Source organism: Empidonax traillii, unplaced genomic scaffold (assembly GCF_003031625.1).
Source record: "Empidonax traillii isolate 1590-97213 ecotype Southwest subspecies unplaced genomic scaffold, ASM303162v1 scaffold106:size2091409, whole genome shotgun sequence".
Lineage (NCBI taxonomy): Eukaryota > Metazoa > Chordata > Aves > Passeriformes > Tyrannidae > Empidonax > Empidonax traillii.
This window is the reverse complement of record NW_020955299.1, coordinates 298,517-323,207: the sequence shown is the minus strand read 5'-3', so window position 1 is coordinate 323,207 and position 24,691 is coordinate 298,517. Positions and strand designations below refer to the sequence as shown.

The 24,691-nt window shown below is 54.4% G+C and overlaps 1 protein-coding gene across 6 annotated transcripts in view; it reads left to right on the top strand.

The window, feature by feature from the left end:
* The window catches only part of SAMD11 (sterile alpha motif domain containing 11), a 106,967-nt gene that overhangs the window by 72,212 nt on the left and 10,064 nt on the right, over positions 1-24,691 (top strand). For all 6 annotated transcript variants that reach the window (XM_027882456.1, XM_027882455.1, XM_027882452.1 and 3 more), the window contains 6 exons: positions 489-581; positions 7,068-7,232; positions 11,864-12,008; positions 20,469-20,584; positions 20,952-21,030; positions 21,791-22,512. In XM_027882456.1, coding sequence (XP_027738257.1) covers positions 489-581; positions 7,068-7,232; positions 11,864-12,008; positions 20,469-20,584; positions 20,952-21,030; positions 21,791-22,512 — 1,320 coding nt within the window. The remainder of the gene's footprint in view (positions 1-488; positions 582-7,067; positions 7,233-11,863; positions 12,009-20,468; positions 20,585-20,951; positions 21,031-21,790; positions 22,513-24,691) is intronic.

Below are 24,691 nucleotides of genomic sequence, written 5' to 3'. Positions count from 1 at the left end.
GAGAGAGAGAGAGAGAGAGATACTGTGGTAGGAAGATTCAGAGATCTGTTGTGCTTTTTTTTTTTTTTTTTCTTTTCTGTGTGTTGTTTTTTTCCTCCCCTTCCTTTCCCCCAGTTGCTTTGCATCAGGGCATGAAAGGAGTGGAAACACCGGGGGGACAAAAGGCACCAGAACAAATGATGAAACTCAGTAAGGAAATCAACTGGATTCAGAATTTATAGCTTTAAAACGTTGCATTGATCAGTGTGCGAATAGTCATTATGTGCTTTTGGGCTGCGTGATTAGGAAAGCAGATCAAGGCTCTCAAGATGATGATTTTTCTTAGTGTTTTTTTTTTTTTTTTTTCCCCTTCTGCTTGTAATATATTTGTGTGTGTGCCTGTGTGTGTGAGAGAGAGAAGCATAAATACCAAAGTCTCTCTGGTCGCTTCTGCGAAGAGGGGAAAGTACAACCTTGTCTGATACTCAGGTTTCTCATCTCTCTTCTAGATGAAATTTTAGGCAAGAGAAGAGTATGTTCTCCCAACAGCAGCAGTGAGTGTCCTTTAGAAAGCAAGAAAGCCAGAAGTGAGTCCCCAAAGGGTAAGTGCTGCTTCTCCCTCCCCCATCCCCTTCCCCTTTCTTCTCTTTTCTTAAGAGTGGAACTTAATTGAAATTAAGGAGCGGGGAGGGGGGAGGGAGGGAGGGTTGCAAGAGGCTGCGGTGTGGGAGCCGTGTCTGGCACTGAGGGTGCATGAGGGAGGCGACCAGGGCTCTCTGCTTTCTTTATCTCCTCGGGGTGAAGGGGGGGAAAGGCTCTCGGTGCGAGCCTCTTAATTAGAATAATTGCCTTGTGATTAAAAAAAAAAAAAAAAAAAAAAAGGCAAGCAAGCTTGAGGTGGGTTTTTAGGGGTGTTTCCACTTTTCAGGCAGAATGTCTTGATTACATGTTTAATATAAAGAGATACACACAGGCTTATCGTGCTGGCATCTGTTCCTTTAAAGGGGAAAAAAAAGAAGCCTGTCAGGGAGAATAGGGCTGCCTGGTTCTCTCTTATGCGTTTGTGGCTCTGTTCCTATAGAGATGGAATCTGCAGAAGGTTTCTCTGCTTAGGGATTTATTTTTATTTTTTAGTCTCTTGGTTTGTCTTCGGGTTCTTTCCCGTAAAGGCGATTTTTAAACTTTTCTTTGGGGCTGGCAAAGTGGGCTGGGTAATGGAGCCTGCAGTTAATGAGTTTGTCTCCAGGTTGGGTAAATGAGGTTTTGCAGGCCGTTTGCTGAAAGGCTTTGTTGCTAAGTTCAAACTAATTAGCTGTCAGTAACACCCATCGGGATCGCTGTGCCCAACCTGCACTCCTTGCCACTTAAAAAAAATGAAAGCAGATCCTGTTCCATGGGTTTGGAGTTCAGCTGAGACTCTCTGAGGTGTATATTCTCAATAACCCATCTAGGGAACCTCAACAGGGACTTTTGGCAGCAATTTGTCCTAAAGCTCTTTTAAACTACATGGTTTATGTTGTGCTTTATAAAGATATATTGTGGGGACCTGTTCTGCATCCTGATTTCACAGAATGTTCCTGTATATTGTTTCTTGTCCCCAAATTATGTATGATCTGAAGGCAGCATACTCTGAGAGGATGTTGAGTGCTGGTGCCACTTAATAGAATATTGCCATCATCACCTGAGAACGTACTAAATCTTCTCCTTCATGTAACCCTCTCCTGCCTGTTAACTCTTTTATACCAGTAGAATTGCCTTGGATTTTACTGGGAACCCTTTATACTGCTACTCTTTACCTGTTTTCCTTGATTTGTTTTCATCTGCCCCGTTCCTGTTATCCTTGAAATGTTTCTTGTGGATGTGCAGGAAAATTCCAGCAGGATGATTTGATAGATTCCTTGTTATATCAAGACTTGGGGTTCCTGTAACAAACTTGACACGTTGCTATTTCTGCTAAGTTTGTATCCTTTGTAATTTCAAGACAGTTCCTCCTTAGGAACTGAATCCAGGTAACAGCAAACCTGCGTGGTCTGGCTGAGAATGGGCTGAACCTTAAGCAAGCTGTCTGAAAGCAAACTATTGCGTTTGGATTCATCCCAGTAAAGTGGCTGAACTGGCACAAATGGATTGGTTTTGCCACGGGAGCAGCAGGGTCAAATGATCTCATTCCAGTTCTTTCCTCTGGCCTTCCCAACAGTTTTTGTTTACTGGAGTGGGCTGGGGGCAGTGTGAGGCAGGTGAGGAACCCTTGGCTTTCTTTGCAGGATGCACTTGGGATATAAATCTTGCTCCTTTGCTCCCAGGGACTGGGAGATTCCCTTCCAGGGGTTCCCGGGAAGCCCTGAATAAAGAAAAAAAGTTTTGTTTCCTGCTCCTGCTTTTCTTCCCTTGGAAATCCTTCCCTGCCCTCTGAAAGAGATGAGACAGAGTGGAAATTTGGAGCTGGGCCTTTTAGTGATCTCCCACGTGACCTGTTTTTTATTAGATCTTTGGAGAGCCCCCGTTCCCTCCAGTGCTGTACAGGAATTTAAGCCTGGGCTGTGCTGATGCTGGAATACCACTGGAATAGTGAGGGGCCAAGACTTCTGTGCTTTGGGGGCCTTTGTCTGCTATGGAAAGGGGGTTAAAGGAGGGGCTGCAGCCAATGTTTCTGTCTTAAGGCCCAAACAGTGGCAGCACCTCCCAGCTGAGAACTCCCAGGAGCCTTCCTGTGCTGCTGTCAGTCAGGCACTGTTCCGGTGCCGTGGAGGGAAATGATCCCTGTGTTCCCAGCTCTGGCTGGAAACAGAACCATCCACGCTGTGTGACAAGCCATTTTCAAATGGGAGGGACCCCAAGGGCCAGTCACCTGGGATTTGGGAACTGCTGCAGTGGAGCAAAGTGCGAGGCTGTGCTGGAGCCCCAGGCTTGGCTGGGACCCAGAGTGCAGTTTGTGATTTAGGAGTGGGAAGGGAAGCAAGGACCGGTTGGAGTTCTGGAGCCTGTGCAGCCTCACGCTGTGCTGCAGTAGGAGCTGGGTCTGCAGTGTTCTCTGGGACACAGCTCTCCTTTTCCTCCAGCCTGGTGGTCCTGTGCCTTGTGCAGGTGCTGCTCCTCCACATCCTGCATCCCCTGTGGCGGTGACCGGCTCCAGGCAGGACTCTGCCCCTCTCCACCACACGCTGCCCTGGGAGCAGCTCTTGCTCTCCATCACACACTGCCCTAGAAGCAGCTTTTGCTCGGGGCACAGCTGCCTCGTCTCGGGAACAGCCTTTTGAAGAGCAGGAGTGACCCCATGGCACAGCTCGTGCTGCCGTGGCCGCGCCTGACAAGGCGAGGAGAAGAGAGGCAGCCAAGGAAATCACTCCCGTTCTCTGACTGAATGAAAAAACACCTGTAGGGCTGGAAACCCTTCCAGCGGGGAGCAGCCACCTTCCCTTCCCCCTCCCCAGCTCGCAGTGTGCGCTCCAGAGATCAAAAGAGAGCCCTATCTCGGTGGAAACGGGGCCGCGCCGCTGTCAAACAGAGCAGAACGTTCTCGCGTCTAATATGGAAATGGGAGCGCTATCAGAGGCTTGGGAGCGAGGGCTGTGCTGGCAGGTCACGGAGGAAGCTTTCTCCTCTCCCCAGGAGACAATTCCCCAAGTGAAACCCCGGCTCTCCCACGGCAGCAGCGTGTCTGGAGATCTGCTTCCCCGATACCCCGGGACGCGGAACAAAACCGAGGGATCGTGGGACGGGAAAAATCAGCAAAGAGCGTTTTGGTTCCCGTTTGAGCTGCTGAAAAATGTATCTGGTAGGAAGGTTGGAAGACGGGCTGGAAGAAGCGCTGGAAAACACACGTAGGGAAACAATATTGTGCTCACCCCCTGGGGCGGGCGATGAGCTCATACGCTGCTCCCTCTCTGCCATTCTCTTTTCTTTGCTATTGTGGATCGTTTAAAACAAAACAAAGTCTTGCTGCGTCTTTGGGTGATGAACTAGACCAGAACTGGAGCTGGACTGCAGCTGAGCAATTCAGATCCAGCCTCTGTCAGTTTGGCCCCTCTCCTCCTTAGGGGAACATCCCTATGTCGGTGGCTTTGGCAGCTGTCCAAATAGGCCAAATAGAGGAACAAGGTTTGGCCCCATTCTTGCTGAAAACTTCACTTGCTTTCCCCCTAAACCCAGACTGCTGAGTGTGGTGGGAGTGGCCACAGGCCCCCCCACCATGACCCTGGCAAGAGAAGACCCTAAAGCTACTGCCCAAGACCTGGCCTTGAGTTTGCAGTGAGATGCATTTGCAGCAGGTTCCTCGAGCTTTGACTGGGATGAAATAAAGGGAACCTTGGCCTGTCATGGGTTTGTGGCAAAAGGAGAAGGGATGGAGAGGCTGGAATTGCTTGGAGAGGATGGACCTTACAGAGTTATTCAGAAAGGTTGTGCAGCGCTGACACGTCCTTCGGGCTGCGTCCTCCAAGAGTTCCCTGTGGCTGTGCCATCAGCGGTGGCAGAGGTGGGCTCCCCTTGGCTCGGGTGAACAGGAGGGGGCTGGTGGAGAGCATGAGGGCCCAGCAGATGCTGCCTTGGCTCTGCCTTCCCACGGCCCTGCCAGAGTCCATTTCACACCTGGCGGCTGGAGGAGATTTGGCGAGATCAGTCTCCCGCATTACCCCTGGTAATGACAAAAGCAGACAGCAAAGCTTCAGCAAAGCTGGAATTACTGCTGGCTGAGTCATGTGAAATCTTCCAAGTTTTAAGTGTGGAAATCCAGCCTTTCCCTGGGCTCCTCCTTCCTCTTAGCCTTCCCTTGCCACCCCCATTCTCCCTCCCCTCCTTGCACCTGAAATCTGCTCTGCGGCTGATCCGATGGAGTTTATGGTAATTAAGTGTTATTAAATCCCCTCCCCCCCTCCCTTTTCTTCCTCTAATGACACAGCTGTGGGGAAAAAAAAAAAAAATCGGTGTTTTTCTAAATCAGGTCTGTGGCATGTGGCTTTGCTCCTTAGACCTTTGGTTAAGAGCATCAGAAGGGAACTGAAACCTTGTGCTTCTGCATCCCTGGGGGAGGTGGCAGGAGCAGTGAGAGAGCAGAGGAGGATGTGGGAATGTGGCCCCTGGGAGTGACTTGAAGGGAAGGGGACCTGGAAGGGAATTCTGCCCACCACTCCCCTGCTTCTACCAGGGATGTCTTGCAGGTTTTGGGTGCTGGAGGAGGGAGTGGGAGGGAGCAGGAGTGCCTTGGCTGTTGTCCAGGGCAGCCCCTCATTTTGGGGTCTGGCTTCTGGGGGTGAGGCTCACAGGCCAGCACGGGAACCCAGCTCCTCATCCCAGCCAGCCTGAAGCAGGCTCTGAACCTGTGATTGCACAGGAAGCCAGTGGTCCCTGAGATGCAGATGTGTGTCAGTGGGGTAGAGATCCGTGGTTGCAGATAGAGCCACAAATTGCTGTGCTGGAACGTTGACCTGAGCTGGAGGGGACTGACTGAGGTAATTTCCCTTCTGCAGAGGAAGAGTGCCTTGGGAGCCAGTGATGCAAACCCAACTTTGTGCAGCTCAGGCTATTTTTAAAAATAATAATATTATTTATTGTTGCTGCTGCTGTTGTTGTTATTGCTGCTGTTATTGTTGTTATTCCCTCCTATGTTTTGGGGAGAGGGTGGCTTCCTTACAACATGTGAAGGTTTCATCCACCAAAATCTGAGCCCTGTGTGCTTGGCTGGGCCATGGGTTTGGTGTCAGACAGCCCGTTCACCTCTCGTTCTGGGTAAGGCAGAGGTGACCCAGTCCCTGAGCTGCTGTGGCAGGGCCACATTTTACAGCCACTCTGACTCTTTTCTGGCTGTTTTTGTCTGCCACAGACTTATCTTTCCTGATAGCCAGCTCAAGGGGCTTTGTCTCACTTGGGAGAGATCCACAGCTCTTTTTTTCCCAGCAGGATGGCCAGTGCCTGTGCATTCCTCACAGTGCTGACGGTGGTGCCAAGCGAGTGTCCTGTGTGCTCAGAGCCATCACCTTGAACTTGCAGCCAGTCTGGCAGCAGAATCACCTGCCCGTGGTCCCTGGGGGACTCTGTCAGTGGAATGAAGGAGCACAAATCCTGGGGCACGCAGTGGGGTGGTCCTGTCACTCAGTGAACACAGTGGTGGTCCTGTGACTGCAGCGTGGGGGGAGCCCATCCCGCTCCCTCCCTTCCCCTCCGCCTGCTCAGATTGTTACTGGGAGTTCCTCTCTGAGTAATGAAAAGGCTTTGCCTGTGGGGAAGATCCGAGATAAAATAGTGTTAGAGCAGCCAAGGCGGAGAGTGGTAATTACTCTGATTTGTGCTTACAGTAAACAGAAAGCCTCTGTGGTTTTCTCTCCCTGACTGTCGGGCTGGGATCCCTCCTGCCCCAGGAGCAGGCAGGGCCTTCCTCAAAGCACCTCCCTCCCTGGGCTCTGCAGTCATTCCGGGAAGATGGATAGGGAGGCATGCTGGGTGCGATTTTAATGGCCTCAGGGTGCTCAGCCACACGGTGTAGATGTGAAACAACCTGCTCCTGAGACTTCCCCAGCAGAGCTGGGCAGGTGGATGTCGTCACCGCCAGCATCACTTCCCTTGGGTGATGAGCATCTCTCCTGTTTTTGTGTTCAGGAAGGTGGGGGGAAAGAGGTGCATGTCAGGCCAGGTATGAGCTGAAAAAAGGAACTCAGTGAACTCTTCCATCCTCCCTGTCCCCTCTGCCATGTTGGGGGTACAGAGCTTGCTGACAGTTTTGTGTTACTACAGTGCGGTGCTTGGTGCTTTGGGAGGAAGAAGAAAGAAACAGCTGTTGAGTTTTTTTGGGTGATAGGGGGCTTTTCTGTATGTAATAGTACCCATGTTTGGAGGTTCAGCATGTTGTTAGGTGCCTTTTGACCACATACAATGGTACATCTCGAGCACAAGGACAGGCTGATTTGGCAGCTTGGTACATCAGGCTCAGTGGGAACACTAGAGAGTTGTGGGAATTGGTGCTAATAGCCCTCTAACCCCCTTATCTCTTTCTTTTTTTTTGCACTGTCGCTGTACTTATGTGGTTTTTCTGCTGTATTTCTCTCTGGAAAACAAAACAAAACAAAACAAAAGACCCAAATCTTTCTGCTCTTCAGAAAACTCCCACACGCCTCTGCTGGAGGACTCGGTGACTCAGATGACCCCGGAGGAGCACTACAGACGCATGATGTCAGCACTGAATGAGCATGGCACCTTTGAAGAGCAGCAGCAGCAACGTCTCTACCAGCTGGCCAACAGCATGGCAGTGCCCAGCCACGGAGGTACAGGATCTGCAGATGGGAGGAGGGACCTGGGATAAGTCTGTAAAGGTTCCTAATCCCCCCCTGAGTGCACCTGGTGGGGATTGATGGGCTGCAGTGCTGCGTGTTTATCATGCAGTGAATGCAAGTGGTGCTAAAAGGTGTCCTAGAGACACCTTTTCTCCCTCCATCTCCGTGGGGGCATCTCCCCTCAACCATCTATAAGTGCCAGTTCCTTCTGTAACTCTCTGGGGGGGGATACGCTTTTCTTTACTTGAATAGATTTGCTACAACATCGCAACTGTGTGTTTTGCAGGGGTGGTGAGAGGGGTCCTTCCTTTGTTTTGAGGGTTTGTGTCAATGTGAATATTCAGGATCTCTGGGGTAAGGCTTTATTTGGGTCACAGTGTGGAGCAAGGGGGGATGAGCGCTGGGGTAACGCAGCAGGGATGTGAGATGTAGGCAGTGCCAGACACTCCTGCCCTTTGGTGATGGGAATGCAAAGAGGATGTTGCCACCTTCTCCTGGGGCTGGAGTGGTGCCCTTGAGGGGATAAGTGTCCTGTAGTGCTGGGATCTAAGGGGTTCCCGTGTGAATGGAAGGATTGCTGGTGTGTTTTCCCTGGGCTGTGGAAGGAGCTGGCTGGATCCAGCGCGTCCTGCGCTGTGCCTAAAGGGGGCACCAGGCAGTTACAGGATCTGCCTTGGATCCACTTGGCAGGATGAGGGATCCACAAGCATTCCCTCCACCGGGTTCCTCAGCCCACCACCCCTTCCCTCGGGGGAGCTGAAACTGCTGGCACCGACTCAGCTTCACCCTGAGTAAAGCCAAGGCTTGTACCGAGCCCTGTGCTGCAGGAGCCAGGGGTGGGGGGAGCAACTCAGCTCTCTGGAGCAGGCAAAGCCAGGGAGATGGAAGAGGTGATGCTGTTCCAGCCTTGGAAGCAGAGGGTTGAAGCATCACTGAAAAGCAGTGCTGTGCAAGGATCTGTCCCCCTGCTGCTTCCTGCCCGAGGTGTGGAGGGCTCACCCGGGGAGCAGGGGCAGCATCAGCAAAGCATCCAGCAAGAGCTGGAGGAGAATCTCTGGTCTCGAGTGTAAATCCCCGGGGCTCCTTGTTAGGTTAATGAAGAGGCTGTCTTCTTTTCCACTCTGTTTGATTTGATTGGCTTCTCTGGGGGCAGGAAGGCGATTCCGTTCGCTGTGGAGTGAGGATTTGCTTATCAGCAAAGGCACGGCACAAACCTGTGCTGAGGCACGACCTGGTGAGCGTGGCACGTGCTCTGTGTGTGGTGTTGAGCTGTCCTGGGCATTTTCAGAGCTGCAGGGCTCCTGCAAAGAGGATTCATGGATACAGGGCCATAGGGCTGGGGTTCATGTGATGAACACAGAGGAGAGGGCAGCGTGTAATGCTGAGCACGGAAGGGTGACACAACAATATGCACAGGCTGAATATTCAGCCATGGCATTCAGATCTGGACCCTGTAGAACACGTGTGTAGACCATACAACAGAGCAAATACACAGCTCAAAATGTGTGGTGTGTGCCAGTGCTGTGACAGGCAGTCAGGACAGACCACCCAACCCGGCACTGGATGGCTGCTGGACTCATGGACATGTCCATCCCACCAGCATGTGCTGCAGAACAGCTGGGATCACCCCCTTCTCCCCCGTGGAACCAGCAGAGTAGCTCATTACATTAAGAGCCTGACGTATTTTTATGATTATGACGGGATTGTCTCAGCAGCATTTGTAAGGTGAGGGGTCACACTGGGGTTTTGGGCGGGCAGGGGGAGAGGAGGCGCCTGCACGGACAAGACTCGCTCGTGTAACACTGACAAGACAAAACTTGGTGTATTTTTGGATTGTCTCCACACCACAGGGCCCCGGCTGGGCTATAAATTATTAGCGCCAGTACAAAGCACAGTTTATCTGTGGGCTCACATGGAGGCACCAATAACATTAATAATTTAAAAAATGTTAATAATTTAGAAAAAAAATTTTTTTTTTAATTGCTTTTCAGCCCCCCCCCTCCCCTCCCCTCCCCTCCTCCGCCCCCGTTCTCCCAGTGGCATTCATCCCACATTCTGAATTCAGTCTGTCTCCGTGCCTGGAACCTCCATCCGCCAGCATCCCACTGTCAATCAATCTGATTTCCCAACTGTCAGAGTGCAGGATTGTAAATAACAGATCCTGGGGGAGAGGGGGGGGTGTGGGCCTGGGCGAGGGGGTAGGGGCGCAGGGGAGGGGAGGAGCGGGGAGAACGCGGCGAGGAGAGGGTGGGTGTGCAGGGGGTTGTTGCGGTCATTCAGGATCAATGCAGCTCCTGGAACTGGCTGCACGCCAGACTTCTAAATTACAGGCGCTGTGGCGACGAGGAGTGACCTGGGTTTTTCAGATAATTAATTTATAAACATTTCGAGGTGCACGGCCCCTGGCTGGGCGAGTTCTCTGGGCTTTTTTTTTTTTTTTTTTTTTTTTTCCGTGATCCGATGGGGTTTGGCGTTCCTTACGTGCCCCTGCAGTTCAGAAGCTGTCATTTTAAGGGTTGTCCCCTCATCTGGGGGTGTGGGGACAGGGACTGTGCACATGGGAGTGTGGCTGGAAATTCAGGCACCGGTGCCTTCCTCACTGCCAGCAGAAACAGCAGCTGTGCAAGTGTTTCCACCCCAACCACGGGGCTTCAGCCCTGACCGTCACCAAAATGCTGGATGATGTGACTGAGGAAGCTCAGGCTGGGCTGATAGAGATGTGGGTTTCTGGGATTTCCAGAACTGAAGGAAAGCAGCATGGTGGTATAAAGGAAGGCAGGGAGATGGGAAGTCTGTCATCACCAGGGTCGTGCATTGTTCTTACGGTAACCTGGCTTTACTAATCCGTTGTGGGAAGAGGATGGATGTGCTGCTGGACGTGTGGAGGGCTTTGCAATCTCAGTATGCAAGCTGATCCTGCCCAGGGTGTGTGTTCACTGAGATAAATCTCCTGCTGTCCCCAGCTGTGTTTTGGTTTCCTTTTGCAGCCTGGTGCACGGTGAGCACATGAGGGAGGTGTACTCTGAGTGTGCTCTTGTGTGTACCCTGTGAATGTCAGCAGAGGTTTTGTTGTGGGATGTAAGTTGTGTATGGGGTGTTTTTATATAGATACAGGGACTAAGGGACTCCTGATGATTAACTGGGAGAGAGGAGCACTCTGGAAAAGCTTCTCTCAGTGTGACTGGTATGGGTGCCCATGTCACAAGTGCTTGTTACACATCAGCTGTACCTGCTGCATCACCTGCTCCTCCTTGGGGCTTGCTGTGATCCCCTTTAGTGGTGCCTGAGGTGATTGTGGCTATGCCTGCACTGTCCATCACGCAGCCCCTGTGTGGGCAGCTCGTCTGTGCTGACACCTGCCCTGGAGAGACTGTACAAGTGTATAACCTGTCACTGCACAGGTGTCACTGTAGGGTGACACAGGCCACAGGTTCTGCAGCGGTGCCAGGGCAGCACAGGTTTAATGAGGGGCGCGTTTCTGACCTGCAGCTGATGTCTGATGGAAGTGTTGTGCCTGAGGCTGGAGGGGCCCCTCCTGTACCCCGTCCTCCTCTGCTTTGTGACCAGGCCCTTCCCGTTCCTACAGCAGAGCTGTGCCAGGCAGACACAGACCCTGCAGGGCCAACCCTCACCCCTTGCCAAGGGGAGGCCACAGCATCCCCCAGGATGTGGGTGGCTGTCTGGGGGGGCCACCATGCTTGGGAAAACAGCCCTGGCTGCTCCAGCTGCTGCGGCCCCGCTGCCAGGCTGTCCCTGGGAGCAGGGATGGGTGTTCCCCGGGCAGGGAGTCAGGTGTGGATTAAGGGACTACCCAGGGAAGTGGCCCCCTGTTCCCTGCATTCAGCAGCAGCTGGAGGTGCTGGGCTGTGGTTTCGGGGGGGGAGGCTGTCCCGACGGGGGCAGAGCACACGCGGCAAACCCCGCGGCCCCCGGGGGAGCCCCCATAACCTCGGCAGAGCCCAGCGGGGGCTCCGGGGGGCGGAGGGAGCGCGGCAGGGACGGGGCAGGTGCCACCGCGGCTCCGCTCGGGACCGACCCGGAGGCTCCGCGCCCGCGGAGAGGGGGCAGACGGCAATTTGGGGAGATCCTCCCCACACCCATCCATCCATCCGTCCATCCTTCTCTCCCTTTTTTCCCCCCCTCCTTCCCTCCCTCCTTCCCTCCGGCAGGAAGGCAATTAAACAGCAAATCCACCCCCCCCACCACCCCTCCCTCCTTCCCTCCCTCTCTCTCCCTCCCGTAGTTGCACAATTTCCTCCGCTGCCAAACTCCCTCGGCGGCGGAGGCGGATCCCGCCAAGAGCAGCCCGAGCCCGCTCCGCCGTGTGAGTACCGGGGCAGCCCCTGCCGGAGCCCCGGAGCCGCGGGGATGGGCGGCACGGCGTGGGGGGGAATCAGCTGTCGCCCGAGGGGCTGCGGGCACGGCCAGGAGCATCCCCGGGGCAGCGCTGTCGCCCGCGGGGAGCCCGGAGCATCCCCGGAGCAGCCCCCGCGGCGGGGACGGGCGGGCAGCGGGTGTTTCTTCTGCCCGTCCATCCGCGGGGCTGGGGCGAGGGGAGGGGGGGTTTGTGCGGGGGGTCGATGCCGGGGGCAGGCAGCTCATCCCTTCCTTCCTTATCCCAGATCTCCTGCGGGCGCGGCAAGAGGTGGCGGCGGCGGCGCGGAACCCCGGCGCGATGGAAGCGCACATCCCCTCGGCCAGCAACTCTTCCAGCCAGCGGAGGAAGCAGGGCCTCCCCCAGCACAGGGACACCCACTTCCCCGAGAGGTACCGTGGGGACGGGTCACCCCCCACCCCTTCCCGGGGCGGGGTTTGGTGGGGGGGGGCATGGGGGCTTCGCGCCGGTGGCACCCTCAGGAAAGGCTGGGAAAGGCTGGCACGGGTGTCCTGGGGGTGCGGGAGGGGAGGGAGTGCCTGGGCCAAGCATTGGAAGAGGCTGCCTGGGGAAGTGGTGGAGTTACCGTCCCTGGAAGTGTTCGAAAAACTTGTGGATGTGGCGCTTTGGGGACGGGAAGTGGACAGGGAAGTGTCAGGTTAACAGTTGGAGGGCTTTTCCAGCCTTAAGGATTCTGTTCTTCTGTGCAGTGCCCCAGGGGTTGGGCAGGGTTGGTTTGCCCGGGTAAGGTGTGAGTGTCTCCCCTGGGCGTTGTGCAGGTGCAGAAGTTGGTGGGGGCTGTTCTATCCCATGCTGGGATGTCTCTATGGAAAAGGGAGTGATAGGCTTGGGCACACGTGCATCCACATCCAGGTGAGCCACTGTCTGGCTGGAATGATCCCAATCCTGCCCTGGATCTCCAGAGCAGATGCCAATTTAACCTGTTCTTTGGCCAAGAGCAAGTTAAGGTGTTTAACTTTGCGTTTTGCAGCATCCCTGGATGAGAGAGAACAAATGCTCTCAGATGGAATAGAAAGAGAAGTTTTGTTTTTTTTTTAAGGAAAAGAGGCACAGCTTGCCTTTACCACTGCTAGGAGTGCTGGAAAGCTGATATTCCCCCCACTCTCCCTTTCCCCCCAGGAAATTCTAGCTCATTTATCTTGCTCTGTGCCACGAGCCATTCCCTCTGCAATCAAGAACTTCAGAGGGAAATTAAATTAAAGCTGTGTGCGTTTCTGACACACAGGGATAGCAGAGGCGGGAAAGGGCCACGGGGATGCAAAGGCTCAGGATATCACGGGACAAGCCGTGAAAGACTCTGGTATTCAGACTTTTTTTGGCTTTCCTGAGGGGGTGGGTGCAGAGCAGGCTGCAGCATCACTTCTGTAGCACGTGTATGTATGTGTTGAGTCCAGAGTTTTCCCCCCCCACATTTATAGCCTTGGAGATCCATCTTTTTTTTTTTTTTTTTTTCTTTTCCCTCCTTGTTTTTCCTTCTCTCCCACCAGTGCCTTTGCAATGTGTAGGGGCTGGGCAGACCTGGTGAACCCTTCTCCTCCTGCAGGGTGTACTTTGGCTAACCCGCCTCACAAAGTGCAGCCCGATCCGTGCGGGTTGCAGGCAGACCTGGGAGGAATGCAGGGATCCACGGCTTTCAGCGCAGCCAGTCAGCAGGAACGTTCCTCCAGCGCTGTGTGGCCTGGAGAGGTGCCAGGCCAGCCGGAGGCCCGGCTGGAAAGGCATGTAGGGGAAGGGTGGAGGCTTCTGACGGGGAGGTGCTGCTCGCAGGAGGGGCAAACCGAAAATGGGCTCCATGTGTATCAGACCCAGGGGCAGGTGCTGTAGGTAGTGGAGCTGGGCTAGGCCAGGAAATCTGGTTTGGGAAGAGCAGAGAGAAGTTGCTCACTAGCTCAGGGGACAGAGAGTGAAGGCCAGGAGTTGATTATTGGAACAAGCCACCACTTTTCATCTTGGTTCGGTTCCCCAAGTAGCCCTGGGAATAGTTGCATTGGTGTGGGAGCGACATCCTGGTGAGCTGAGGAGAAGGGAGGAACACACAGGGGCACAACCTGCCTTTGATGTCAAGAGGAACACCTGTGGGACCTTGGAATAGGTCTGCAGGAGTCACTCAGTGTCTCAGTGTCCCTTGTTGCTCGGTGACAGTGGGTCTCATCTTGAAAGCAAGGTTGTAGTTTGGCATTTGGGAAGGCTTTTGAGTGGCTCGGTTTTTCAAGAGCAGTGTAGTGTGGTAAGTTGTGTGGAGCAAGGATATTTGCCCCCACTTGTAAAGGTCTGGTTATTTGGCTGTGAGCAAGACCAGCCCGTGGCTGTGTTGGTGGGCACGAAACAAAAAAAGCTGGTTTTTGCTTGTTTTTTTTTTTTTGTTCACTCTGTGGTCTCGTTTCTGTCCAAGAGCTTGCAGGCTGAAATAAGGCTCACAGCAGGTTATCAACCAGGCTGTTGTTTTCTCTCAGCGCTCCCAGCTCCGACTCTACATCCAGGACCTGCTCTTGTTCCTGGGCAGAGTCCAGGAGACAAACCACATTGAAACATCCCCCTGGTGTGGGCCTGGCTGGGCACATCCTGTGCTCCCTTCCTCTGCCATCCTGAGACATGGCAAGACCAGGCTGTTTTTGGTTTCTGCAGCCACCTGCTCCCACAGGGAGGGTGTGGTGACGTCCTGCGTGGCCACCCACCTTGGCCAGGCTCTCAGGTGTAATAATCCTTGGTTAGCAGAGCTGGGGAAACCTGCTGGGAAATGGGAATCTACCACTGTCCCCACAGTCATGACTTGGTAAGTCTACTTGGCATGGTTTGTGGATGGACCCATCCCTTGGTCCAAGGCCAAGCTGGATGGAGTTGTGAGCAACCTGCTCTAGTGCGTGGGAAGGTGATGATTTTTAAGGTCTCTTCCAACCCAAACCATTCTATGATTGGTTCAAAAGGTTGTTAATCCTCCCCAGAGCTCTGCAGCCACCTGAGCATCACTGGGGGTCCACTTGCATCCCTCTGCTCCCGCTCAGAAGTGACCTGTTCGGAGCTGTCCTGTGCAAACTGTTCCTGGCTGTTCAGCCAAAACCCCCACGGGTGTTTTTAGGAGTGCCAGGAGAAGCTGTGGCCGTGTGTTATGGAGCAGTCAAGTTCTGTGTGGGGTAATTTCTCCCTTCCACTCCCTGCTAGCCTTGGGTTTTGTGCTTGCCTGCCATGGTCTTTGCCAACAGGGTAAATCACAGCAGCCTCTGTGCACCTTTATTATGAAGGTACAGAATTTTCCAGAGGTTCAGGTGGGCGCTGACAGAGGAGGAGGCAGTGGAAGAAGCTGCTTCATGTTCGTAGGCAAAACTGTGGGTAGATTTACAGCGTCTCCTTTCCCAGGAGCAGAAGTAATAACACATGATGCAGGGGGATGTGAACTGTTTGGCATGGTGTTAAAATTCCATTTCAGCTTCCTATCGGGAGATCTGTGGGGATCAGGTCAGCTCTCAGGTGCAGCAGCTTTGTGGGCAGGAATAATTAGTCACTTCAACCATTATGTCTGGCAAAGCAAGGCGGGGGGGGGAACCTACACTGGTGACCCAGTTTTATTCATCAGGGCAGCGCTGATGTTTTTGCAAAGACAGGAATGCAGAGAACTTGCCTGATAATGAGAACTACACATACAGTTTTTCCTGTTTCCAATGGCGAGGGTGGGTCTGAGACAGGGAACAGTTGGGAAGATGGGTGCGTTCAGGCGTTCATCAACTAATTATCACCCATTTTTGCTGGTCAGAAACGGGCTGGGAGGTTTAATGACACTAAGGACAAGGCAGGCAGGTGAGTAGTGGCTTTGAGGGGATGATACACAAACACATGGATGTGGATTTTCTTGGCAGGGTGGACCCCTCACCTCTTTGCTCCAGCGAAGAGTTAGTAAAACTGAGACATCTTGCCAAGAGCAGACTCAGGCCACAGGCAGGAGAACCCACTTGGTTGCATGGATTGGGTTTCCTAGATCCTTCCTAGATGGATTCAGACTCGGATTACGGAGTGCCAGGGCCTGGTGGTTCGTTTGAAAGGATTGTTGAGCTCAGCGTTATAAAAAGACTTGGAAGAGGAAAGGGAACAACTGAAAGGTGCCACTGTAGCTGCTCCAGCCTGGAGCACTTCCCGCCTCCGAACTGCTGCGTCTCCTGCAGGAATGGCAGATGTCTGTGCCCTGCAGAGCTTCTTGGATCCCACCCCCTGGATCCTGTCTCCAAGCTTTGCTGGCAGCGTGCTTGGTTTCGCTGGGGTCGTTTAGCCTGGCGTGTTCTCACCCAAGGCGCTCGTCTCGGTGCCTCTCTGCGAGCAGGCTGGTGTGTGTGTGTGTGTGTGTGTGGATCCTGGGGGACACTTGTGTTCTCCCCCTTGAAGGAAACTCTTTCATGCCCTGCAAACAGAAGGAACTGGCTGGGTGGGAGCAGTGGGGTGAAGCTCGTTGGGTTGAATATGATGCGTCAGTTCTGGGTTAGGAGCTGTGAGGAGCTCGTTCTCGTGCCTGCGGTGTGGGGTCTGGGGGGGATGGGGACCTGCCCCTCTCTTGAGCCTGGTCAGAGGAAGAGCAGGAGTTGAGGCAGGTCTGGGTACAAGCCCTCAGCTGGCTCTGGGGCTGTCTGTGTCCAGCATTAGGGGCACAGTTCATCCTCCGGGACCACAGGCAGTTACAGGGGAATGCCAAGGAACAAGAAAGACTGCCTGCCTGAGATGCCATCAGCATCCTCATCTCCAGGGTCCTGGGAAGCTGAGCCCTTTGGCTGGAGTGTTCTGGGAATGGGAGCCACAGAGTCTCAGAGAGGCTCTCAAGGCCCTTCCCTTGCAGAGCTGACAGACATTGTGCATCAGCCAGAGGCTTTCTCTGAGCAGAGATGTGCCCAAAATACCCAGCAAGGATTTTTGGATGGAGTTCTTTCCATCTGCTGTTGCTACAATTTGTTCTTTCACCACCTAATTCCTCCCCCCTGTTTTTTTGGAGGCTTTCCTTTTCACTCCTGGCTCCTCGGGCACATCCTCCTGTGCTCTCTGGGCACTGTCTCTCTCCTCCTCTTACCCACCCCAAGCCTTGCATCCCCCTCTCTGCTCTGAATATTCTGATTTTTGATCCTCAGCAGATCCCAGCTGGCTGAATGTTATGAAGAGCAAAGGCCAAAGAGCTTTGACCCGATTTAACTAATTTGGTTTTAGCACCAGTTTGGATTTTGAGGGGAGAGATTTCCCTGGGCAGCACAAACCAGGCCGTCTCTCCGTGTCCAGACCTCGTTGCTGCCCTAGAAGGGCAGCTCCAGCGCGTGTCTTTTCCTGCCTGGAAATCCCAAACACCATTTTTAGAAAGCCCCTTTCATTTTATTTATTTTTCCCTTCCTGGCACTGTGTCTGGGGATGGCAGAGCAGCGAGGAGCTGTGTGCTGCCTGCCTATTACCTCGGGTTTAAAGTGTCTCTTCCTATCAAATGCAGAGCAGGAGAAAGCAGAGCTTTCATGCATTCTTTTTTTTTTTTTTTCCCCCCTCTTCTTCCATCCGTTCTAAATTTATTTCCATGCCTTGCCGGTTTCAATCTGCATTTCCTGACCCTCTCACATCTCCAGTCACAGCCTGTGCTCCGAGCCTTCCCTTGGAAGCTTGGATGGAGTCAGGGGGGGAGCACTGCTCTGGGCTTGGGAGGATATGATGGGGTTAAAGTGAAAGGCTTGGTTTTAACAGTATAATGTGTAACCCCATAATGACTTTAAATATTGATTATTTGAAGGCCATTAGTGCTTATTGTTAAAGAAAAGTCAATACTTTTTAAGCCTTGTGAACCATTTGTCTCCTGTTAAAGGACATATCAAATTTAGCAGCATGCAGTGCAAATCCCCTAATACCCTGCTCACAAGCCTCCAGCTGGCATATTAGGGGGGGAAAAAAAAGAAAAGGGGGTTGGGGGGGAGGAATATGCAGTAACACAGAACTGCTCTCTGCAAGGTAAGGACAAGGCTTATCAGATATAATTGCCAGGGGCTGAATTCAGGTTCTCAGAATGTGGGGCTGTAATTCTGCCCTTTGAGTGGTGGAGGAAGAGGAGGAAGGAATTTAATGGAGGGGTTGAAGGCTGGTACATACCTGGGAAAGGATGCAAGGATTAGTGTTGTGGTGCATGCCTGTCTAAAAGCACAGCAGCCCTTGTTAAAGTCTCCGGGGCTTTTTACTCCTCGGGCTGCCAGTTCTTTTCCAAGCTGGCTGGGAAGCAAATTGGCTGTATCTGCACCAGGCAGCCTGGGAGGGCTTCCCAGCTCCGTGCCAGGACACGACCTGGTGGTACTGCCTCCCTCCTGTGCCAGGTCTCCGTGCCAAATACCAGGCAGATGGGCTGGGAGGGAGCAGTGGCAGGCTCCAACAGGTTCTGTGTCCAGAGGGTTGGGTTTGTGGGATGGCAGGAAGCGTCTGTCCACGGTCTCACGCAGAGGTGAGATGCTCCTCAGGGCACTGCAGCAGGAGCTGTGGAGCAGCAGGATGCCTGCAGGGAGAAGAGTCCCTTGTTTCCTAAATATTTATGAGCACGCCTGCTGGCTTTTTGAGCTCTCTGCTGCTGGGGATTGATGCTGAGCATCGGGGGGGACACAGCAGGAGAGGTGCAGCGACCCTTTCGTGTTGGGCCATCTGCAGCCTCCCTTCTCTGACTTCAGGCCAGGCTCCAGGGGTGTGGTGTGGGACCTCGGGCTGCTCCTGTTCCTTTGGCCTCACCAGCAGTGCTTCCCTGTGGTGGGAGTGTTTGGTGGGGGAGCTCCAGGGCTGCTGAGAGGACAGTGCTGGGGTCTCTGTGTTCCGCTGTGTCAGGCAGGCACGATGACAGCACGTGTGAATGTGCCTCGCTGAATTTTTCAAGCCTTTGGTCTCATCCCCAGCGTGTGTTGGTGGGTGTGGAACGGAGGCAGCACCTGACTTCTCAGTCTGAAGTCACCCCTGCTGTGCTCAGCCCTGTTTTTGCCACTGGGGCTGGGAGCTTTATCCCTTTGCTACATCCCTTTCCCCACCCAGGCACCCCTCACTGGCCAGCCCAAACCAGGGGCTGATCCCAAGCCCCAGAAGGCAGGGAAAGCTCCGAGGAGAGGACTGAGGGAAGGAACTGCAGAGGGTCTCGATCAGATGTGAATTCCTTAGGGATCAAAGTTATGCCCATTAGCACAACATTAAAGCATAAAAACAACCTCTGATAAACACCGGGCTGTGACCAAAGGGGGAACCTTTTATTTCCCAGTGCCCAGTCCTGATCCCCATCAAACACTCTGCTTCCTGGGCACAGATTGTGTGTTCTTGGCCAAAATCAAGAGGCTCCTTTGTTTCTAGCATCCCCTTTGGGCTGCCCCCACCTGGGGCTTCGGGACCCTCCTGCAGGACCCCCCCTTTTTCTGCATCTTGACGGGGCGAGGCTGCTCGGCCCGGCCACCCAACGGTTAAAAAGCGACTCGATTTCCCTAAATTGCTTCTTATAAAACGAACAGCACGTCTGCCCGGGCTCGTCTCCCCGTGATTACAGCTAATTACGATCGAGCGGACACCTCGGAGCCCCCGTCACGCCGCTTTAATTGTCCGTTATTCATCCGCGGGGCTGTCCGGGGTGGCAAAAAAGCACTTGGCAGCCCCGGCGACCGGGGGGCCTCGGCTAATTGTGAGGCCTCGGGGATTAGGGCAGGTGATTACACACTTCATGGTGTAATTACATAAGCATCGCTTGGCTGCTGCCCCGGCTCGGAGCCGAAGGTCAGGCGCTGCGTTACCTGAGATTAATTGGAGCTGCCAGCGGAGTGCGAGGTGCTGGCGGAGCGGTTATACGATTAGCATTAACATTTCAACAGCGACCGATCGATCCGTGGCTCTCCTCCAGACACAGCGAGCTGTGCAATTAGTTTAGAGGAGAGCTAGGGGAGGGAAGGAGGAGGAGGAGGAGGAGGGAAGAAGGAGAGCCGCGGAGGCAGCCAGGGGAAAGGAGAAAGGGGAGGAAGAGACGGGCAAGGGGGTAAGCCAGGAGGAATTTTGGAGGGGGATCTCAGCCGTGGATCAGCGTTTTGTAGTGGCTGTTGCACAGAGCGGGGATAAAACCACACTGGGAAGATCTCTCCTTGCCCACCTCGTCCCCCAAAGAGTCCTTGTCTGGCTTTTCACGGTGTTAATCCAACCCCAACCGCATGGGACAGCTGGGGGTCCTCATCCCAACCCTCCCGTGTCACCTGTCACCCCCTCTCTGAAATGGGCAGCGTGGTTGTGCGTGTGGTCTGTTTGATGCAAAGTCACAGGCACCTTCTGGCTCCCTTTCTCTTGCCCTCCAGTCTCTCCCGAAGCAGATTTTGCAGGGAGATACTGTAAAATGAAAATAAACGGCACAGCACTTGGCTTTGCCTCTGGATGCCCTGGTGAAGGTAATAATGTTGTAAGTGGCCATCAAAAGGAATTAAGAGACGTGCAGCCGGAAAGCAGATTTGCTTGCAGGCTCCCAGGGCAGATTTGACTAATGGAAGAGACCTTGGCTCTTATTCCCTTCCTGCCTTTTTTTTTCTTTCTTTCTTTTTTTTGCCTTTTCCCCCCTCCTGCTGCAAGCAAGTGCTACCTGCCTTGCTTCCAGGCATTGTCCCCTTCCCACCACTCAAACCTGCCTCCTCCAGCTGACTTACCACCTGGCATCTGCTCTACCCATTCTGGCCAGCATCACCCACCCCTGCACCAGCAAGGCTCCTTCCCGCTGGCCCCATGGCACTTCCACATCCCTCTCTCCATCTCTCCTGCCTGTGCCTCCTGAGCCGGGGCCCTTTGGGTGGAGCCTCCACCAGGTTTTCAATGTACTCTTTATTTTCTGATTTCTGCAGGGAGATATCCCACCCACCGCCTCTGCTCTCACCCCAGAACGCTCCCCACATTGCCCTGGGGCCCCACTTGAGACCTCCCTTCCTCGGGGTGCCTTCGGCGCTGTGCCAGACGCCAGGTGAGTGCACAGGTAACGCTTGGGGGCAGCCAGGGCGGGCTGAGACAAACTGACCTCCACCCAAACAGCCCAGACACACTTTCTGTGTCTCCCCCTGACTGTTGTGCTGACTTCACACCTGGTTTTGCAGCAGCAGGAGCAGTTGCCTTGGCTGCCCTTTCCTTTAGTCCCCACCAACCTCCCTGTGTCCTGTGTTTCAACCACAGGCTGTGCTGCTGTGGGAGTGAGGATGGGCTCTAGAGCAGAAAGCAGCACTCAGTTGCCCTTTTCTTTCTAAGCCAGCCCTCTGGAGAGCTGGCCTGGGGTAGCAAAGGGTCAGTGCTGAGATAAAATAACCCCAGAGTGGTGGTGTTCTCTCTGTCCCCAGGTTACGGGTTCCTCCAGCCGGCACAAGCAGAGATGTTTGCACGGCAGCAGGAGATGCTACGAAAGCAAAACCTGGCCAGGTGAGAGTGGGAGAGGGCTGGATTTTTCCTTTCCTTTCCCAGCAGCAGGCAGAGTAACGTGGGGTGGGTGCTGTGTGGGGTGAGCAGTGCCCAGGTGACAGAGCAGTGTCCAAGTGAGACCAGGGGAAACACTGTGTGGGTGTGGAGCACAGATAAAGTGGGACTGACACACAGAATTCTCCCAGAAGGAAGAGAAGGCATGTTCATCCTGTGATGTTGGATCTAGTCCCATGAAACGCACCATTAATGGCATAAGGCAAAACCAAATACTCCCTTCACAAGCAAGATTGGCAGCATCACATTATCTAACACATTAAGCCCAGCCCAAGACATGAAAGTAGCAAGTCCTAATACAGGTCATTGCTGCATTATGATGATCACACATTGCAGAGGAAAGTCCAAGCAAGAAGTCTGGCGCTCTGTAACAGGACATTTAAAAATAACTCCGTTTGGAAAGGGATCTGGTTTGGAATATTTTCACACTTACTGCGCATTTGTTTACTAGATCAGAACCTTCAGTGGAGAGGGGAAAAATTACCAGAGGAAAATTCACACAGTCACAGGAATGTTAATATTTGCTCTGAAAGATCCCCTAGCCTTGTCCTGGACCTCTCCATGCCCACCCCACCTGCACTGTGGTTTTCTTAAGGCTGAGGGCACCCTTACATGACGCGGCTGGGGTGAACCAGCAAGGTGTCTCAGCGAGGATGGGGGTAAAAAGTCACTGCCAACGTTATCCCCTCTGCCTCTCCCCACCCAGGCTGGAGATGTCGGCCGAGATCATCCGCCAGAAGGAGCTGGAGAACCTCCACCGCCAGAGGCTGCTGGCCGGCGACCCCCTGAGCCTGCACCCGGGGCTGCCCCCGGACCACCCGGCCCTGCGCAACGTGCACGACATCCCCGAGGGGCACCCGCTGCGGGAGGAGCTGTCCCGGCGGAACGCCATGCTGGTGCTGCGGCACAACAACACCCCGCTGCTGTCCCTCAACCCCGCCGTGCCCGGCGCCAGCTCCTCCACGCCGCCCAAGGAGCAGCCCCGGCGGGGCAGCCGGAAAGCCGCGCAGCACCGCGCCGAGCCCCAGGGCGCCGGCGAGGCCAAGGAGCCGGCGGAGCCCCGGGCGCGGGACGGGGCCCAGGACTGTAACGACGAGGAGATGAAGGACTCGGAGAGCGACGCCGACGTGAGCGACGAGAAGCCCGAGAGCCTGAAGGCCGAGGGTGGTGGCGGCGGCGGCGGCTCGGCCGCGGAGCTCAAGGAGTGCAAGGAGGCGGGCAAGGCGTGCGAGGGGGCCAAGGAGATGGGCGAGGCGGGCGCTGCCCAGAATGCCCCCTGCAGCTCCTCGAGCGCCGAGTCCCCCAGCCACCTGCTCGGCCCGGGCATCAACAAGGCCGAGGTGAAGTACCTCCCGCCGGCCTCCATCCCGCCGCCTCAGCCGCTGCCCTTCGGGTTCCCCTACACCATGAGCCCCTACTTCCACGCGGGTGAGTGCGCCAGGCACGCGTTTTGCAGCTCTTCCCTCCCCCCCCCACCTCTCGTTCCGCAGCGTGGTTGCAAGTTTTGCTGTCTCAACTTTTCGTCGTTTTCCTCAAAAGGAAAGTTTGGGGGTTTTTTTTTCGTGTTAAATGTTGGAATGGGGTGCCCGGAGGAGGTGGTGGAGCGCCCATCCCTGAAGGTGTTCAAGGAGCGTGGCAGTCAGGGCTCTGGTCTGGTTGACAAGGTGGGGATTGTTCAGAGGTTGGGCTTGATGGTCTTGGAGGTCTTCTCCAACCTCGGTGATTCTGTGCTTCTCTGCAGGGAACCAAAAACCTTCTTTTAATTAATACGAAGGACTCCTGTGTTTGCAGTGAAGCAAATCAAGGGCCATAAAAAGAGTGACCAGCAGGGACGGAGTGGGCACATGAGAAGGGAAATCCCCAAAATGATGGACTAAGGGATCTTGCAGTTGCTTGGGCCTCCTTTGGCACCTTGGACAGACACCAATAAATTACAGAATGCTTCAGGGAGAGTCAGAGTAACCACTGCTGTGCCCCTTTTCCAGGGCAGAGGTGGATGGGTTCCTTCCCCTGCCTGTGGTGTATTACTCTGTGTCACAGGCACTGGGATAGCTGGATTGGTTCCTGTTGGGTGGCACAGGCAGGCAGGGAATTCACTGTGGTTCCCACTGGCACAGTCCCTTGGGCAGCAAAGGCACAGCCGGAGCAGGGTGGTGCAAAGTAGGGGGGGCTCAAAGCCTGGTAGCTGGGCAGGGCAGGGTGCCAGGAGCCAAAATCTGCCTCAGCTAATTACTTGACTGAGCAATTAGCAGGAGGTGGGACCTCCTGCCTCATGGAGGAGGGAGAGAGGGGGGGACGTGGCATGTGGGTCTCCAAGGCTGCCTGTTCTCCGTGCAAAGAGCGACCGTGGCTGCCCATCACTCATTAGAGAGCTGCCTTCCAACCAGGGAGGAGGAAGTGATTTTTCTGTGACAGGCAGGTGGCCAGGATGATAAATATTCCTGCTGCCTTGGGCTGCTGAGGCTTCCTCGCAGGAGCCTTTTTCTCCCGGCCATTAAAAGGGGAAAGGCGCGGCTCCGTGGTGCTCGTGGCTTGTGTGAGGCTCTGCAGGGAGGCCTGGGATGTGGATGGGTTTCCTCCCTCCCCCCAGCAATGTGTGAGTTACTGTAATAGGCCATTTATTATTATCACTTCGAATTTATATCACCGCCGTGTCTTGGGGCCCCGGCGCAGATTCAGGGCTGTGTTTCACTGCCCGGTTTTCAGGCACTTCTGATTTGTAGAGCCTGTTCCAGGGCTGTAGGTCTTTTCCTGAGGGCTCTTTGGCTTCTGGCTGGCTTCACACGGTGCTGGGGCTGTTAATCCTGCCCGCCTGCGGGGTTCAGGCCCCGTTGTGCTCAGCTCCATAGCAGAACCTCTCACCTGAAAAGCCTCGGGAAGACAGGGCGTCTTGTTCGATGCAGCACAGCGGGTCGATGGGGGAGCTGGGAGTCCAGCAACTGAAATATTGAGGGTTTCTATCGATCCAAGAGCTGCAGCGATCCCGGGGCGTGCTGGGGTGTAACGTGTGTCGGTGGAAAAACGCGTTCCTGTGGCCCTTGGGAGCACAGAGCACCCGAGGACAGACAGACCGGACTGAGCCCACCTCTCCCTGGCGCCAGACAATTCCTGTAACCCTGTTCTGCACAAAGACTGCTCTTTAGGCCCGGAGGGATGTGATGTTGTGCCCTGCACCGGAGGCTGGAATGATAAAGTGACCACCTAAGCAAGGCAGGTAACGTGGCAGGCCAAGAGGAAGAGCTGAGGTGGGGGGAAGCATCCAGCTGAAAATGACCCCTGAGTTTCAGGCGGTTCCTCTGGTCTTCCAGCAAAGGGAGGCTCCCCTGGAGGCAGAGAGCTGTTTTCTGTCCCTACTGGGAAGCATATCGATGAGGCAGCTGGAGCTGGGTCGATTCCCTGAGCTGCCTTCTGGGGATCTGGCGGCTGCTCGATGACCTCATCTCGTCAAGGTTTCAGCAGCCTTGCTCCCCCCCTCCTCCTCCTCCTCCTTCCTCCCACCTCCCTCCTCCAGCCCCGTCCTCTGGAAAAGGTGAAGGATGGAGTGTGCAGGAGGCTAAAATCCTTCTATTGATCCGCAGTCTGGAGAGCAATTAACGCAAGCCTTGCC